Source organism: Exophiala oligosperma (assembly GCF_000835515.1).
Source record: "Exophiala oligosperma strain CBS 72588 unplaced genomic scaffold supercont1.11, whole genome shotgun sequence".
Lineage (NCBI taxonomy): Eukaryota > Fungi > Ascomycota > Eurotiomycetes > Chaetothyriales > Herpotrichiellaceae > Exophiala > Exophiala oligosperma.
Genome location: NW_015622828.1, coordinates 539,176 through 556,643, shown reverse-complemented (window position 1 = coordinate 556,643; position 17,468 = coordinate 539,176). Strand labels below are relative to the sequence as shown.

General features: G+C 49.9%; 6 protein-coding genes across 6 annotated transcripts; 1 reads left to right on the top strand and 5 right to left on the bottom strand.

Annotated features, from left to right (window-relative positions):
• Window positions 1–100: 100 nt before the first annotated feature.
• PV06_09905 (uncharacterized protein) lies at window positions 101–2,575 on the top strand. Its single transcript, XM_016411389.1, has 4 exons — window positions 101–805; window positions 995–1,281; window positions 1,354–1,469; window positions 1,546–2,575. Exons 1-4 carry the CDS (start codon window positions 415–417, stop codon window positions 2,417–2,419), a joined length of 1,668 nt encoding a protein of 555 aa, XP_016258143.1. The 5' UTR covers window positions 101–414; the 3' UTR covers window positions 2,420–2,575.
• A 4-nt stretch (window positions 2,576–2,579) lies between these two features.
• Window positions 2,580–4,044, bottom strand: PV06_09904 (uncharacterized protein; the record flags this gene model as incomplete). The annotated part of the gene is made up of 1 exon (XM_016411388.1): window positions 2,580–4,044. One exon carries the CDS (start codon window positions 4,042–4,044, stop codon window positions 2,596–2,598), a length of 1,449 nt encoding a protein of 482 aa, XP_016258142.1. The 3' UTR covers window positions 2,580–2,595.
• A 477-nt stretch (window positions 4,045–4,521) lies between these two features.
• PV06_09903 (uncharacterized protein) lies at window positions 4,522–6,600 on the bottom strand. The gene is made up of 2 exons (XM_016411387.1): window positions 6,173–6,600; window positions 4,522–6,118 (listed from the first exon to the last, which is right to left on the bottom strand). The coding sequence occupies exons 1-2, from the start codon at window positions 6,430–6,432 to the stop codon at window positions 4,690–4,692; spliced, it is 1,689 nt and encodes a 562-aa protein (XP_016258141.1). The 5' UTR covers window positions 6,433–6,600; the 3' UTR covers window positions 4,522–4,689.
• Window positions 6,601–7,572: 972 nt separating this feature from the next.
• Window positions 7,573–8,561, bottom strand: PV06_09902 (uncharacterized protein). The gene has a single exon (XM_016411386.1). The coding sequence runs from the start codon at window positions 8,360–8,362 to the stop codon at window positions 7,604–7,606; it is 759 nt and encodes a 252-aa protein (XP_016258140.1). The 5' UTR covers window positions 8,363–8,561; the 3' UTR covers window positions 7,573–7,603.
• Window positions 8,562–9,771: 1,210 nt separating this feature from the next.
• Window positions 9,772–11,673, bottom strand: PV06_09901 (uncharacterized protein). Its single transcript, XM_016411385.1, has 2 exons — window positions 10,533–11,673; window positions 9,772–10,466 (listed from the first exon to the last, which is right to left on the bottom strand). Exons 1-2 carry the CDS (start codon window positions 11,107–11,109, stop codon window positions 10,189–10,191), a joined length of 855 nt encoding a protein of 284 aa, XP_016258139.1. The 5' UTR covers window positions 11,110–11,673; the 3' UTR covers window positions 9,772–10,188.
• Window positions 11,674–13,452: 1,779 nt separating this feature from the next.
• Window positions 13,453–16,359, bottom strand: PV06_09900 (uncharacterized protein; the record flags this gene model as incomplete). The annotated part of the gene is made up of 1 exon (XM_016411384.1): window positions 13,453–16,359. One exon carries the CDS (start codon window positions 16,357–16,359, stop codon window positions 13,453–13,455), a length of 2,907 nt encoding a protein of 968 aa, XP_016258138.1.
• Between the last annotated feature and the right edge of the window lie 1,109 nt (window positions 16,360–17,468).

Genomic DNA, 17,468 nt, shown 5'->3' with positions numbered 1-17,468 from the left:
CCACGTGCATCTATTTATCAATTAATGCCAAGCAGTTCATCCGTAAAGATGCCGTAATCACGCGTTTAGCGGAATCATGATCCTCATCTTTCTCAACCTCCGGTGGTACCACATCCTCCATTTATAACTCGTATTCATGAGAAGCTGACTGTGTGATACCTCTAACGGTCTCTGCTGGTCAGAGATTGCGCCTTGTCTCTATGATGGACAACGAAACATCATCTTGACCTTCACTCTTCAATTTCTTATGTTACGTCTCCGAGTAGGAGCATATGACAAAGTCAACAACTACCATGACAAATATGTCGAGGACAGTTACATGTTCATGCCAAGTCTGATACACAAAGATCCTTTCCTTCAATCAAATATCTATTCTTCAACATAGGGCATTGCCTCATCTGCGATCGTGCAAGCATGGCACCACCTCAAGCCAATATTTTCATCACATACAGCAATCCCGAGGAGTTCAAGAGCCAGAAAAATCGACAGGCTGTCTCTTCATTCGCTTCGAGGAGTTATCGTCCCACCTCGAAGAAGATAGTTCTAGAACGGAACAACTATCGGCCTTTTACGCTGCGTCATGATGGGCCAGCTTCTGCTTCGCCAGGTTCAAATGACAAGATCAAGCGAAGAACAATTCCTGCAAAGAAACATGCTTCTCCTTCCACGGCCGACGCACAGGAGACGCCAGCGTCGAGACAGATACACCCACTCGATGAGCGCGCCCTGGGTAGTCCCTCGGCGGACCCGTTCACCACTTACCCGATAGCGTTCAAGCCTTATGTGCCTTTTCTAGTAGACTACTGTGAGCACACTCTCCCTCCGCATCGACCCCTTACCGCAGTAATCCTTGCATGGTTTTGTCAGAACTGGCCAATCCAGGTGAAGACACACTTTCTTGTTCCCACTGAGCTAGATTGCTAGCGTTGGCGCATGCTTGCTTTTCCAGCCAGGACAATACTCCGTACTAACCATTAAACGCTCTTCTCGTTAGTTATTCGATGCCTCACTCCTCGCTTTAGTCCCGCACTTGCTGTCGAAACTAGTCGGTATCTCATCTGGTTCAATGTCGCCATGCACCACGCCGAACTATTCCATGCCTTGGTCGCCTTGAGCCAAGTCTACTACGACATCGACATGAAAGGGTTCGGGACGACCCACTGGACTGCGCTGTATCATCGAGGCGAATCACTCAAACAGCTTAGAGTCAAGGTTGAGAACGTGCAATGCGCCGACGATGATGCGGCTATCCTGACTGCCCTTTGGCTGATGGACGTCGATGTGAGTCGTTCTATGTCCTCCAGCCATCGCACACACACACACACACGCATATGCTAACTGTTTACTGTTAAGGCTGCCCATGGTGATCTTCAGGCATACGCGATGCACAAGAGAGCAAAAGAAAGGATGGTCGCCGGACGTGGTGGGATAAGGAGTCTCCACCCAGAATTGCAGGACGAACTTCTAAAGTAAGCCGCGATTGCTTTGCACAAATGTGCTTTGTTTGGAAATCATCGAAGCTGATTGGTCTTGGGGACACGACAGGAGTGAATTTTTCCTACCCCTTTTATTGCATGGACGATTCGTGTGCGACTTGACCTCGGATGGCGACGTTTTGGTCCAGTTCAGAGAAAATCGGCCTGTCCAGACATCTAAACTAAACCGATTTCCGAAGTTCCTGTCGATTGTCAGCGACAAGGGTCTCCTGACTTCGCAAACGGTAATTATATTGCACCGACTCTACGATCAAGTGTCGATTGAGCCTCATCAATCCGAGTCCGATTCGCCCCTCAACGTCGGAGATCCAAATTTCAACGAGATGAGTCGAGTGCTCCAGATCGCGGATGAGGTGCACCTTGAATCCCTCGAGCATCGCCTGATGCTGGCGTTGTCAATATACATATTTAATTTCCACAACCAGCCACAAAGCCTACCTAGAACGCGAGTTCCGTCGTCCACGTCGACCGGAACAGTCAGACACTCGCATCTCAAGATTTTGTCACAGGTCGCCCTCGAGCTATGCCACCCTACGACCCCCACCACAGCAAAGACCGAAAGAGAAGTCACACTATGGACGATGTTGGCCATTGCGGCCGCGTCGAGCTTCAGTCCCTGGAGGCTAGAGATCCCCTTCATGGGACACTTGATTGACTGGATGGACAATGACGAGGTGGCAGAAGTCGAGCAACACCTAGAGACGCGCGAGTCACATGCAACAACGAAAAACAAACCCGGTACCATCTCATCCTCTCCAGGAGCAATGAGTGGCCACCAGACAAATAATCCCGTCACCAACTTGGAAAAGTTGACAACTTGTCTGAGAGGGTACTATCTATATGGCGCAGATAAGGAAACATTAAAAAGTCTTCAAAAATGGAAAAATACAGGCCAATCTCATGGGTTACTAGAATATACATGATCTCATGGTTTGCCAGAATATATGCGAATATCATAACCATGTATACTGTCATGTAAAATACAAAATCACGACTACTCAAGGCTTTTGAATCGAACCACGTGTTTAGATCGTGTTACATGATGCTATTACACTATAGAATACAGATCAGAACACATACTGTCCGTGACTTTGGTACCTTAACCATCTCTAACTAACCGTAACACATCACCCACGAGGTACAAACTCCCCGCGACACAAACCGTACTACCATCGTGGCCGGCAATCTTTAGTGCTCTGACCAGAGCTTCCTTGACGTTGCCATCCCGTGCGGCTTCTGCGACAGATGGTGTGTGGGAGATTGTCCGTTTTGCGACCTGGAGCAAATCACGGGAAGCCATACTCTTGACCCATGGCATACCGTCGACGGGCCCAAAGGAACAAGTCACGACGTTGTCTCCCGGCCTGAGCAAGATTGACATGATGGCCGCGACGTCCTTGTCACTCTTGGCCGCGAGGACCCAAGTCATTTTTTGGTTTGGGCTGCGCGGCCGAACAGTGTCGTCGACATAGGCCGCTAGAGCGTGAACGGATTGTGGGTTGTGAGCGCCGTCGATCAGGACCATGTTGTGCTGATGTCTTGTCATCTTGCTCGCGGTCGTCTTTTTGTTCGATGTTTCTTCATCATCATGGACCAACAAGTGGTCGGGGATTTCGAGCCATTCGAGACGTCCTCGTAATGAATTGTGAGCTGTCGTCACCAACTGTGGTAATTCTTCTGCCCTCTGTTTCACATTTTGTACCCAGTCACCACTGTCACCGACGTGTTGACCCGTAGTATTAACACCGCTCACTTTTCTTGTGAGAGGTTTCAATTCTCGTAACCTTCGCTCAGCAAGGGTATATGCCGTCCAAGCCGTCGTCAGATTCTGTTCCTGATGCTTCGCCAACGCCCTCCCACGGAGTTGGTTCATTTTTTCGATCCCTCCCGAGAGTAAGCCCACATGGGCCTCATCGAGTACGGCCACACCTTGCGTCGTGCCCAATTGTTCCAACCTCGCCCGCACCACCCGCAGGACTTGGGCGTCATTACTCGCGTCGACCACCACTGGGACACCGCCAGGCTTGAAAATCCCCGCCTTCTCCCAGGTGATTTTTTCGATCGTGTCCCCCAGAAGGTCCGTATGGTCCAGGCCGACCTTGGCCAGGACACTGATCAGCACGTCCTGGTTCCTCAGGACGTTGGTGGCGTCGAGTCGCCCGCCGAGCCCGCACTCGACGACAGCCACGTCGACGGCGCCGCGCGTAAACAGTTCAAACGCCGTGGCCGTGAGGATCTCAAAGTCGGACGCTCCGATCTGGTCTGTGTGACTCCTCGCGCGCACCTCCCTTTCCACGTTCAAAAACAAATCGCGGTCCACCACTCGCTGGTCCAGGGTGATGCAGTCCCACCGGTCGATGAGGTGAGGGGAGGTGAACCGGCCCACCGAGTACCCCGACCGAGAGAGGAACGTGGACAACAAAGCGGCAACGCTGCCTTTGCCGTTGGTGCCGGCGACGTGGATCGCTTTCCAAGGGAGTGACGCCGGGTGAGCCGCGAAGAGCGGTTGCACGAGGGCTGTGATGCGTTGTAGGCCTAGATTTATCATCGTGAAGAGCACCAATAATTCAGTATCGACAAGATTCGAAATGTTGGTAATTTGAGGATTGATGCGTTGGTTGGAGGGAGGTAGTTTTATTTGAATATATTCAAGATGGATGATAAGGGCCAGTTGTAGCCTCGCCGTGTCACAGCCATTTTTTAATACGGGATATCGAATAGGTGTATCATTTTGTCGCAGTCTCCCGTCGAGGGTTCCTCATATGTCCAGATCTACGTATGATCAAGAGAAAAATTTCTCAGATGTTGGTGGACGATGATCAAGAAGCTAATAATTAAACAGTTTTTGCTTACTCCGTATCTTCAAAATCTCTTGCCAAGCAAAAACACGCTCGCGAGGCTGAGAAATCGAGATACAGCACGAGTAAAAAGTATATGCGATCACATCACCAACACCATGCTACATGTTTGTTGGGCAGACCTCAATTTTCATGTTGAATCATGTTCAAAAACCACTAATAACAGTGTAATAGTGTCGCATATGTTCAATATATACTTAGTAACATTGTCTATGTACCAGTTCGCTATCAATAACAAAACTCCTCGCTAAAATTCATTCAACAAACACAATGTTCGTCTGCAATAGACTTGGTATGCGTATGTATGTGTATATACTGATGGGTCACCCACCTCATCAATCAAGGTGTAAATGCCGGCGTAGAGACAAATATCGCTCGTACCCAAAGAGCTTCAGTTCGATCCTCATATGACTTAACCAGGCCTTGAGCAAAGGCAAGAAGTTTCGAGGATTCAAAAATCCGCCGCGTTGTCGGATCTTCTCCTTCTCTTCTTCCCACACAGTGAGACTCGCGAACTTTGCAAGGATCATCATGGGTCGCATAGGTTGTTTCGATCCAAGTGACTCGTCCAAGCTTCGTGTCAGATCATTTGTCTTGAGGATCAAGAGTATGATTCGAGGAACATCTCCAAGCAACTGAACAAGCTGCTGGAGAAGATCCTCACCAAAAACTTCGTTGATACTCTCCTTCTCTTGCTCATCCCGCATTGACGTCGCCACTTTCTTGTTCGTCAGCACGCGATAATCCCGACCCGTGATGGCAGAAGCAAACAGCGGGAATTGCTCGTCGGTGATGCCAGCAACTTCGTAGGCATACTTTCGCATCTGGTCCTCGTTGGCATCAATCACAGCCAGCCATAATCTCGCATAGTCCCTGCGTAACTTATTGTCGGGCATCCGATATAGTCCGTGATCATACAGGATTATGTCGAAGTTGTAGGGATATCGTCGATTGGGATTATGTCGAACGGCAATATTGCCCCCATGGGGATCGCAATGTAGAGGTGCGTCCCTCTTGAAGATCATGACGTTAAATACCCTCGCTAGTGTCGCTGATACTTCGTCCCTGGAGATGTGGTGTTGATCGAAATACGCGGTATTATCAACTCTCGCGCCTGTCACAAAGTCCATGACCAAGATCCTTTTGCTTGCTGATATGACCTTCGGTATTATCAGAGGGAACTTGGCATGTTGCGAAAAGTACTCTCTTGCTCTAGTGGCATTAGCACCCTCAAGAGTGAAATCGAGTTCCTGAGGAAGTGAGAAGTCCATTTCTTGACTCAGCCACTCCATATCGTATTCCGGGAAGGCCCTTTTCAATGTCCGGAACGAAAATCTGGTCAAGGCCAGATCTAAAGGAACCCACTCCTCCAAGCTGGGATGCTGTACTTTTACTGCCACCTGTTGATCACTGTCTTTGAGCCTTGCAATGTGCACTTGAGCCAAGGAAGCGGCCCCAATAGGTTCCTTGGAAAATTCTGCAAAATCGTCCTCTATCCGATGTCCTGTGTCGCGAATGAACATGTCTTCGATCGACTCATAGGAGGAAACAGGACACTTGTCCTGCAAAGGGATGAAGGTTTCGGTCCATTCGGTGGGCAAGAGGTATCCCATCGACGACAGGTGCTGGCCGAGCTTGATGAATATTGATCCATTCTTCTCGAGCACTTTCAAAGTCCGTTCGGCGCATCGCTTGTGGCAAGCTTTGAGGAGGCGACTTTCTTCTTCCGCATCACCGAGATCTTGTTTCAATGTCGTTCGGTAACTAGCTGCGTGAGTGTCTATGCCGACATAATCTCCCTTGATCGCGATTCCTTACTCGTTAATGTTTACAGCCAGGGCAGATATCACCCTTCCTGTTCTTGCGGCAGCATTCCACCCATGCTTGATATCATCGGTGAAAAAGAGTAGGCTTCCACCTAAAGCACCGCCAGCCGCAGCCCAGTAGATAGCTTTCGTCGGTCGGACTACTCGAACAGGTCTCCTATAGGAACTAAATTCCCGGCGTAGAGAGGACTTGCACCCAGTACAGGTCCAATGAGTGCGGGATGCGGCGAACACGCCGCGGTCGAGTCGCATGGGGAGTTATTGGTGGTGAGACATGTGGATGGAAGGTCAGGTTGTAGCGAACACGGTGGGAGTGAAAGCAGGAGCGGAAGGAGTGGTGTACACAAGCTCGTCCAAGACTATCTCAAAGTAATCGAATGATTGATGAACTGATATGGAGTATCCGTTCGACTAATGGACCATCAACCAACGTATCCTCTTCTCTTCCTCGACCGCAGTTTCTTGGTGGGACAAAATTTCTCCATTGGCGCGTGAATACTTGAATGACGTCGACACAAATCACGAGTAAATACAGCGAGATTTACCGAGTAATATACGGAGTACTATAGTCAATACGAACCACTACGAGCAATAAATTCAACGCGTTCTGTTATAAACAAGGGTATCATAAGCTTCCTTTTGAAGCATTTGCGTCTCAACATACTCTCCATGCCAGCATCTCTCGACAAGATAACGGCAGAAAAGGCCCTCTGATGGAGGTAGGTCTTGCGAAGTCGGCCACTGCATTTCATGTTCTTCAGAGAAAAAGTAGTGTTCATGTACATGCCAAACAGCGATCGAGTAGATGACCCAGCCAAGGTGGAAAATCTCGATACTTGTAGTCAAATCATTGTCGCAAACAGTCTCCATGTCTGTCAAGATGGGCAGCATCGCGGACTGACCGAAATCTGCAAGTTTGAGTTGTCCATCGACGACCAGGAAGTTTCGTAGGGCAATTTCGTCCACCAAAACTCTCCGGGAACGAACGTAAGATAATGTATCAATAATGGATAATATCCATTCGATCTTAATATCCATTCGATCTTGAGTGATTCTGGTGGCTCGGTGTTAGTATTGATGTAGTTCTTCAGGTTGCCTTGTTTAGCGAAGGCTAGCTCGATCCCATAATTTGAAGTCTGAAAGCAGGATATAATTCCCTCATGGCGACCGAGACGCTGGTAGTTCTTTATTTCTCTCTCATGTGTTTCGCGATTGATCTCATTCCCGATACGGAGTACAGGAAACAATGTCGCGATGCTGAAAGGAACAGACTCGCAAAGCAGACAATGCCCTATCAATTGACGACTTCCTAAGGGTCGCAACCATGATAGACTCCAATCACTATTACTAGCAATCAACTTTCTACCTAGATATCATCATCAAAGGAATGGTAGGTGTATATCTGGCCCCATGAAAATCGTCCTCACTTCATCAGCTCCGGCACCATCTTCCCATCCTCAAACCTGATCCTTTGAGCCGTCGCAGGTCTTCTCATATGCAGATAGTCCATGAGAAAAGTCTTTGTCGGTCCCCAAACCTTGACGCGTTCTTTATCCTCGAATCCCAACTGTCGATACAGCCCTTCTCCCTTGGAACTCGCCTCTATCCAACAAGGCAACATCAGGGCGTCGGCCACCGCGATGCCCCAGTTCATCAAGGCCCGACCGTATCCCCTTCGCTGATACTCTGCGTCGACGAACATCAAGAAACAGAGTGCGTGCCCTTCCTTGCACTCGCGACGTCTCCTGACGAGGAAGTCTTCCATCAACACCGCCGCGTCGGCCCGTTCTTGTTCGGTGTCCAGGTAGGAGAACGCGGCCATGCCTTCCGCGTCGGCCTTTTTGGTCTCCTGCTGCTCTTCCTGTGGAGTGACATAGGTGGGATAGATCTTCCAGTCGTTCGTGGCGATGATTCTCCTCCGTCTCTCGGTGCCGACGACGTTGCCTTCATCATCAAGCACCTCGACGTCGACCTCTTGATCTTCGTCCTCCATCTTGAGAAACACATCCGCGGGGTCGTCCTGGAGTCCAGCCAGAAGGAGTTTCTTGGTGTAAGCTTTGGAAGCTTGAGATCCGCGACCGAAGAAGACCTTTGTGAGATCTTCTGTTTTGAAGGTCCCGAACAACAAAGGTACAATGGCATCGACATCTTTTGGTTCGACGCGAGAAATAACCGCACGCATTGTTTTTTTCTTTTTCTTTTTTGATAACCTCGGAACTCCGTAACTGTGGTGGCTGCTATCTGTTCACTTGCCTGGCTTGTCCGCAGTGAGCAACGGGAATATCGAGGGTCGCATCAGCAGCTTCTGGATGGTCGGCTCTTCCTTCTGTATACTTGCGCACAAGGAGTATATATACGTCTGTATTTGCTACAGAATACCGGTCTTACTGCGTGCGCGGTGTAATGCATGCTCGCTACCTAGAATTCCTATTTTACTTAACAAATCGGCTAATTTCGACCCTTGTTGTCCTCGAATATCGCTGACGGAACCGGGTTTTTTCCATGCATAGCAGCTGGCTATAGCTGACGCACGCCGCTGACACATATACCAAAGAACAGCTTCAGGCAAGCGATTGAACGAATTTACACGACAACTGGGCGGCCTTGCCTTGTTATGGCTTGTTTTTACGGGGTTGATGGTTGGAGTTGCGCGTAAGAAGCCGAATCCTCTTCGATCACTTTGCAACTACAGTAATTCATCATTGACGACCGAAGGTCCGATCGAATCCACTGCCGAGGCGACTCGGTAGCTTTTTCGTCAAAAAGTACCAAACCAAAGCAAACGTCAAGGAGTAAATACTTAAGATGCTGAGCTACGAGACCAGGGAAGGTCTCTGTATTCGGTATAAATCTTGATGGTTACGAATATGGTATCGTAGTGAAAGATTTCATCATAGTTCTTACTCCCTCTTACCCCGTGAAATGCTTGACCTCGCTAAGCAGTTTCTCTTGATACCTTGTCAAAAGTGCGTGATGATAACGCGAAGTGGTCTACCGAGTACGAAGTACTCCGTACTGTAAGGTGTACTACGTATTTAGGCCTCCTATATCCCATACCCCCTTGAGTTCCGATTGACGTACAGAATACGTAGTACTCCGTACGGAGTACGTGCGCGGCTTATACCCCCCGTACTCCCGTACTAGTCACGGAGAACATCACGACCCCTCCACTACGTGTCAAAGTACTGTAGGGCTCGTGCAGTACATCCGCGTGAAGAGTATTCTCACACACACGCATCACGATATCTACTTATGAGCAGCTACCGAATACGCACGGACGTAACGCGTATGACGCGGTGGAGGTGTTCTCTGTAAGGAGTAAAGTACATGTAACATTCCATACCTACCTAGAGGAATCTCATCTGGAAAACTACATGACTGAATGCTTCCGTAAGTAAGGTCACATTTCAAGTGACGCAAGAACCCTCACATGCTACCATATTGATGTGTTTCGTAGAAAGGGAGGTGAAAACTGGACATATCGTTAAGACTGCACCCCGTGGAAAAGGGGTTAAAATGATGATGGTGTTTTGGAATCTTTCCACTTCATTTTCCATATACCCCAAAAATTCTGAATCATGGATGGATGGATGGATGCAATGGCGCTTGATTCATAATTCCATATTTCCTATATCCTATATCCTATATCCCATCTCCTTTCCTATTTGTTCATAAATGTTCGTTAAAAAATCCACAAACTTGACCCCTTCACGACCGAGATTTCCTTGGGCTTAAAATTTTCTAGTATATATCCAGCAACACCTGGTTGGTTGATATATGACAAAAAATCAAGTAACAAAATCCGGCCCAAGAAACGGGGTTTGGAGGATTTGTTTATCTTTGTTCAAGGCTTCCCAGAAACCCTTGCCCCCCCAAAAATCATGTACTGTACTTCTCCATGATCGACTTTTCAAAAGTCATGTCATGCATTTCTTCTCCCTGTCTCCTTCAGAAATAATCACCAAATCCCAAGTCACTGACTCAGATATCTAGGGATAAGAAAGGCATCTAACTGAACCACCATTCAATGCCATGGACACGGCCATTACCTGTCCCATCGGTGATGGCATTGAACAAGGCATCGGTACAATCAATGGCACGGTCGACGCAACCCATACACTTGTCGCCGACCTTGGCCTGAACCGTGGTGCCCGAGGTGGGGTTGTACAGAGTCACCGAACGTCCACAGTAAGGGTTTCCATTCGACTGGGTACCCATGAATTGATAGGGAAGAGCGATTGAGAGATCACTGTTTGTGTTGACGTTCCAGCCGCATGCACCGAGACCTAAAAAATTCATTACACGTCAGCGCACGGCATCAAACCAACACAGGGGATGCAGCACAAACTTACCTCCATCCCAATGAGTTACGTCACCGACGCAAGCAGCGCCGGTACCCTCGCAGGTTGCCGATTGGGAGGCGCTGATGTCTTTAGGGCTGCCACCACCATTCGAGGATGAGGCTGACGGGGCGGGTGCAGATGCGGCAGAAGCAGCAGCGGGCGAGGACTCAGCAGCGGGAGCCGGAGAAGCCGGAGCTGGTGCGACTGGGGCCGGGGCCGGTGCAGACGACCACGCAGCTGCGGCAGGAGAGGACGCTGGAGGGGCAGCTGGAGCAGCAGCAGCACCGGCGACAGTTGCCATGGTCGTCGAAGGGCCGTAGATAGTTTGGGCGGCAAAGACAGCGGGACCAGAGGTGGCCGAGCTGTTTGCAACAGCGACAGTGGTTGTATCGGCAGCAGCAACAGGCGCCGGGGCCGGAGTTGGTGCGCCGGGTTCAAGCCAGATAGTGGTGGTTTCTTCAACAGTCACCCAAACGATTTCGGTGTCGGTATGGGTGTACATGGCTCGCGCATCTAGACGGGGAGCAGCCATGGTGAAAGGAGCGAGCAGCAACGCTGCGAGGGTGATGTTCTTGAGTACGGCCATAATGGAAGATAGTTGGTCGGCGTTCCTTGAGGGAAATGTTGTATCGTTTTGGACGAGGTTCGAAAATGACTGGAGATCTGGCTCTACAGTTTGTCTTTGGATCTTGTGGACGAATCACGAAGAGAATGTCGAGCAGCGTCGAGCTTAGGTAGAGCTTTTTTGTCGCGATGACAAGTCTAGCAGAGAATGTGTTGGTGGTAAAAGGATTGACAAGAGGGCGTCAAGTCCTCAAGTAATGCGAGTGCTGGAAGAGGTAGTGACCGTGGGATGAAAGAACGAGAGAGAGAGAGTGGAATCTCTACTGCCGACGGGCGGGACAAAGGATAAGTAGATAAAGAGAAAAGAGAGTGAGAGGCGTAGTGCCAGTTGAAAGAATGAAGAAAAGGGAAAGAGAATTTTTGGTAGCACTGTGGGATCAGAAAAAGAAGACAAAGAAAATAGTTGATGGAGTCCAGCCCTTGCTTGATACTCGTCACCTCATGCGATCCAGGAGTAGGAGAGGAGAACCATGCGCCTGTGAGGACAATGGTAGGCCGTCAAGATCCTCCATTGGTCTAATCCCTACCCCTTAGCTCGCACATCCAGTAACCACTGTATTGGACGGAGTCGTTGCACAGAGCTTCTTGGGCGGGATTCCCCATTGTGTCCCCTCTCCTTGCATGTTGAGAAGCTGTCTGGGAGTCTGTCAAACTGGACCTGCTCTGTGCGCAGTTTGCGATGCCAGAACGGTAGGCGCACACACATGCCCAACCGTTTCCGGCCCAGGGGCAATGTGGACTCTCGGCAGTGGGAGATTCGGCAGAAACACAGGATCAGTGGCTGCTCCAGTCGCCGGGGTCAGGCACAGACAAGACTCCATTGCAATGCAGCTGGATGGAGCATGCAGCTGCAACGTACAAGTACGTACTCCGTGCAGTAGGTAGGTCCGGACAGGGATTGGGTACTGTACGAATGGCTTCGGGGGCGGCTTCGTGGCGCCCGCCGAAACGGAAACCTCCCAAGTGGTCCATCACCACAGGTACTGTACTGCAGTAGGTCACCGGCCTAAGCCATTGGGGGCGACTGGAGGCGAATGTAGGCAGTTGAATTCCCTAAGCTTCTTGTCGCCCTAAGGCGATTTGTTCGGCCAGAAAACGTGGGCGGATTCAGGTACCAGGTACGAGCGACTTCTAGGCCTCAAGGGGATAAGCGGTGATCAGATCTTCCCCCTGTGCCTGACTTTCGCTGACGGGCCTGCACGGTGGTCAACGCTCGTTTGCTCCGCCTCTATGAGGGACAGTCCGGCTTTCCAACGCGCCCACAATCGACGTCTTCGTATCCGTACGAGTAAAGAGGTTGCAGCAACGTCTTTCAGTGCAGCTTTGTTCGCTATACGGACTTTGACATTGCCCACTCAGCTCGATCATACGGGAGTGCAACCGACTCAGTACGGCGCCGAGCTTTTATGTATCTTCTTCCGCGTACGACCGCAGTATGTATGTATGTGCTGTTCCCTTTTCCGATTCAGACTGTCAGGCTTGTGTCCATTCACAATGCGCCTCGCTCATGCAGGAACCACCTCTTCTGCAGGTTGCAGATGCATCAGACGGCGGCAAATCCTCGCAAAAATGATGAATCTTGCATGAGGTGCGCCATGGTAGTTTTCATCACCGATACTTTACTCGTCCCGCGAGAAAAAATTTTCGTGCTCGAGGTGCCCAATTGTACGCTTTTCCAAAGCTCTTTTTCGACCTTCGCAGCGACCACCGGGCCTCGAATTGATGGTCGATGCTCTAACATGGGAGTATCTGCTCTGTCAGTGAAGTCAAACAGAGTCTCCGTCTCCGTTGCATATCAAGAAGCCTGTGCACCGTGTCCAGCCCGCGTTTCCTTGATGGTGCGTGCGATAGACACCACGCGACAAGGCCAGTGCCATTATCCATACCACCGGCTATTCGGCCTCATCCGGAGTCTAGATTATGCAAGCTCTTGAACTCCATCCTTCATGCATGCCAGTTCCATAGACTCAAGCTGGCTGTTCTGCAGCCTACGCAGACCCAACAAAATGAATCAATCCCAACCAACTACTGTTCTATGACGAGAGCTTTAGTAGCTGCAATCATCTCATGATTACTGCAGAACGCGGGTACGCCTAGGAGGAAAGCACAATGCGACAACCTGAGCCGCATATCCGACAATATAGGTGGACGCAGACAGCACTGCATCCAAGTAAATATACTAGAACCATGTCTGTGTTCCGTAAGGTCCGAAATAGTAGTCCTCTGTACACGAATATATACACATCGCTTGAACGCAACAAATTGAATAAACTCAACCCCGAATGTAGCATGTCGAGACATGCGCTCAAAGTTCTCTCATTATAGCATGATAATCGTCCAAGCTGTTACGGTTCTTACCCTTCCCGGAAGCTTCGCCTTCACACGCGACGCTTGGATCATGAGCGTTGACAGTGGCAGCCTCCTGGTGTGGCCTCCTGTCGGTATCAGAACTGACACCAGAATCGTCGTCACCTGGCCAAAGCGTCAGCTCTCCCACGTATCCCTTTGTCGGTCTTGATTGAGGTGGCTGGGTGTGCTTCATCTGATTCTTTTCATCCCCAAAGTCCAATGTGAAAATCGGAGATGCTGGGCTCTGGCGACTTTCACCACTGCATTTCCTTTCGACGTGATCGATTTCAGGTCGCCCTTCATAGTTCGTGCTAGAAGACATGCCTCCATCCGTCTTATGGTGCCTTGTCGTGGTTTGACCAAGGCCAGAATTTTTAAAGGTGTCGTCCGAATCCGAAGTCGTCTGACTGAAGCTTCTGAAGATATGCCTGCGTGACTTGGACTTGTACTCGGGATCCACCTGTACTCTGGCCGCACGTACTAGGTTCAAATAAATTGGGAAGATCATTCCGGACACCGCGGCCGCCAAAGGAACGCTATACGCGTATTTGGTACCGCGTACGTTGAACACCGCCCACATGATGGGAGGAAAGACAGCACCTCCAGATATCGCAGCCGTCATAAAGGCGGAACCGGTTTTGGTGTGACCGCCCAGGCCACGCATGGAAGTTGCAAAGATGTTGCTGAAAATTCCTGCCTCGAAGAAAAATGAAAGCATTGCAACGGCCGCCGCTGCATCGGCGACGAGGTGCATTTGTAGCCCTAAGCAAACAATGAGTCCGACGAAAAGTCCTAGGAGAACCAAACGCGGTTTGATAAAGTAGTCGAGGAATGCGGTCAAGAATCGGCCAGCCATGAATACAGTGTGGCCTACTGTTTCGAAATCGAACGGGTGGAGATTGGTGTGCGGCTTCACGACCTGGATCAAGGATTCGATTGAACCACCAATGCACTCTTGTTGCCCAACATAGCACCATTGACTGAACACTCCAAACCCAAGGGTGACATACACAACCTTCCAAGGTCCCACAGAAGCCCGGTAAGCCGCGCTTCGTCGATCTGCCAATTCATCTAGCTGTTCATCGGTTGCCTCGGGGAGGGGGATGTAAAAGAAAACCACCGCAAGTGCGAAGTCGAATAGGGCAATGCCCAAATATGTCCACTGCACGTTCACAAGGGAGGGGGCATTCAGGACATTGTTGAATAACACCTTGGTTGCCAATAGAGGTGAGCATACAGTACCGATGGCTTGAAATGCTTGCGATATATTCAGCCGAATTTCAGCGTATTCTAGAGGGCCACAAAGCGAGGTATATGGATTGGCGGCTATCTCCAGGCAAGAGAGACCAACTCCCACAATGAAGTTCGAGACAACAAAGGCAGGATACGAGGTCAGCACTGCCGATGGCCAGAAAACCAGAGTGCCGCAACCATAGACGCATAGACCTGAAATCATGGAGGCTTTGAAGCCATATCTCTTGAGAATGAAGCGGCCCAATGTAAGGGGTCCTACCAGGTAACCGGCATAATAAGCCGAATGAAGCCCAACTCCTTGTCCAGTAGAGAGCTTCGCCACTTCCTGGAACCTGGAGTTGAGGCTGCTCAAAAACCCATATGCCAAGCCCCACAAGAAGAAGACGAGGGTGATGACAGCAACAGGCCAGATGCTCTCTTTTGTCGACAACCTCAACATGTTTCGGTTCTTGTAGGTCTTGACAAACCCGAAATCGGAAGTGGTTGTCTTTGCGGTGCTCCTCCGAGACAACCTCGTAGATACCCTGGAAACTGTAGTGGTGTCTTCATCTGGAGACTGTGAAAGCATGTTGAGAAAGCCCATTTGATCTCCATCTTCGTCTCCACGGTATTCTTTGGTTTGAGGCTGCCTGAATGCGGCTGGGTTATTGAGAATCGAGATATCACCAATGGGCATACCGGGATTGACGACGCTGGGCTTGTCGTTACCGATCTGGGTATCCCCGACGTCCCTGACCATGCGTGGAAGGAAACGAAGAAAGAGTGGTTTCAGGCTCGGCACGCATGCACAAATAATCCCCGTGCAGACCTCGACTGCCGACCACATGAAACTCAAACTGGCGTACCAGGAGAAATCGTTCTCTTCGACAATACGGCCACTAGAGCCTCCGTCGGTCTTGACCAGTTTTAACCGGTTTAGCGCTGCATTTTGGAGATATGCGATGCGGACCACGTCCACCGCCGCCACAAAAGCTCCAGCACTAAATGTCAGCAGCAGGATGATTTTTTGCTTTCGAGGCAGTCGCATGCCGGTGAGGATCGGCATGGGAAGGACCAGTAGGGCAATGTCTGTGATAATATTGACAGGAGCTGATGAGAGATACAAGGTGACTATGTCGGCGCATTTTGCATCGGTTGACCGAGGATATGCCCATGCCTGAACGATTGGGCGACACTGAAAAATGTTGTACAAGGTCAGTGCCGTGCCGACGGCATTAACAAGTACAAGGGTTAACCAGTTGCACCACTTGAATACAGGGTCAACGTCCTTGGACATGACGGAGAGGAAGAATACGACGATGGACGTCTTGGTGAGCATGAGGGCTGGATTGTATAGGATTGAGAAAGCATATTCGGCCTTGCGCAGTGAGCTGAAATCCTCGTCAGAAATGTCGTTCTTGTGCTTGCCCAAGCCATATTTGACCGCAGTGCATATTGAGGCCGAGAAGCCAACAGCAAGCACCCATGCTGCCAAAATCCACCAGTCGTCCTGTTTCACGGATTTAACCAGCCATATTCTTGTATAGAAGCGACCAACAACGAACAAGGTGGCCAAGACTGTTATAACGATGGTAACGGCTGAGGTTGTTGGTCCGCGGTCAGGTACCATTATCGACTAGAGATTTCTTGTACAATCATTGCCTATCTGACGTGCTTCATGTTGCATCGATACTTTTGGTGATGTCGCAAAGATCAAGCATGTCGTAATAGCAATATCGGCCGCTCCCAATATCCTGTCTTTCAGCACGAACATGAGAGGGGAAGAGGGTAGTCGTGGAAGTGCAAGAATCTCGCTGTACAAAAGGAAGAGATGAGAGAAACGAGGAGTGTGGAAAGAATCAACCGCCCTTTTGCGTTTTATGCTAGCCCCAATCAATACCGCCACGCTTCAAAGTTGTGGAAAAGAGAGTTTGCGATGGCCACTTGTATTAACCATCGTTCTGAACCCTTTTACGGGGAAGGGACACGAAGTGCGCATTTTCCTTGACGAGCGTATCTTCTTCGAGCATTCTCATTCGATGGGGCGGGATCTTTGATGACATTCCCATCGTTTTCTGGGGGAGAGGAGCATCCTGCGAATGATCTGATTGACGGGCGGAGAAAGTATATGATCAGCTGAAGCTGGTTCGAGGGGAGTCTGAAGGCTGGTCAAGGGTGGCCGAGTGTCGCCCGTTGGTGGGAGGAGAAAAGCCACCACCGCATTCTCAACCCCAGATTCGCTTGATCTGAGTCGCTACAACAATGCAACTCCACATCTCGGAGAAACTGTCCCTGTCCAGATGCAAGGATTGAACTCGACGAGATGTGCTACATTGCCGTCGATTCGTATTTACTTGAAGATTTTACCAAATTTTATAGATAGAGTACAGTTTGCAGGTGTAGACTTGCCCTGGTGCATAGGCATTGCTCACACGCCAATCTCACAGATGGCACCAAGCAGGATGAGCCTAGATGGACACCGTTCGGTACTCAAATCCATCGACTTTACACCCAGTGCCCTTCTCAGACATCTCTTCTTCGAGGCACAGTCGCTGGGCCGATGGAGATAGGAGACATCTCTCCGGTAATACGTCCTGAGGTGTGACGTTGCAGGTAACCCTGGGTTCGTGAGATAATTGACTCCGCTTGTGCGTAACTGCAAGTTTTAGTCGCAACAATTGCTGTGTGCGCAGTGTCGACCCGCAGCCACCTCAGCTCAGAGTCCTCAGTATTGTCCAC

Coding starts and splice junctions, on each gene's coding strand:
- PV06_09902 (XM_016411386.1), bottom strand. CDS start 8,362: ATGCGTGCGGTTATTTCTCGCGTCGAACCAAAAGATGTCGATGCCATT.
- PV06_09905 (XM_016411389.1), top strand. CDS start 415: ATGGCACCACCTCAAGCCAATATTTTCATCACATACAGCAATCCCGAG. Junction 806..994: donor GCCTTTTCTAGTAGACTACT/GTGAGCACACTC, acceptor TCTTCTCGTTAG/TTATTCGATGCCTCACTCCT. Junction 1,282..1,353: donor TTTGGCTGATGGACGTCGAT/GTGAGTCGTTCT, acceptor TTTACTGTTAAG/GCTGCCCATGGTGATCTTCA.
- PV06_09901 (XM_016411385.1), bottom strand. CDS start 11,109: ATGGCCGTACTCAAGAACATCACCCTCGCAGCGTTGCTGCTCGCTCCT. Junction 10,467..10,532: donor CGTAACTCATTGGGATGGAG/GTAAGTTTGTGC, acceptor TGAATTTTTTAG/GTCTCGGTGCATGCGGCTGG.
- PV06_09903 (XM_016411387.1), bottom strand. CDS start 6,432: ATGCGACTCGACCGCGGCGTGTTCGCCGCATCCCGCACTCATTGGACC. Junction 6,119..6,172: donor CTGGCTGTAAACATTAACGA/GTAAGGAATCGC, acceptor TCACGCAGCTAG/TTACCGAACGACATTGAAAC.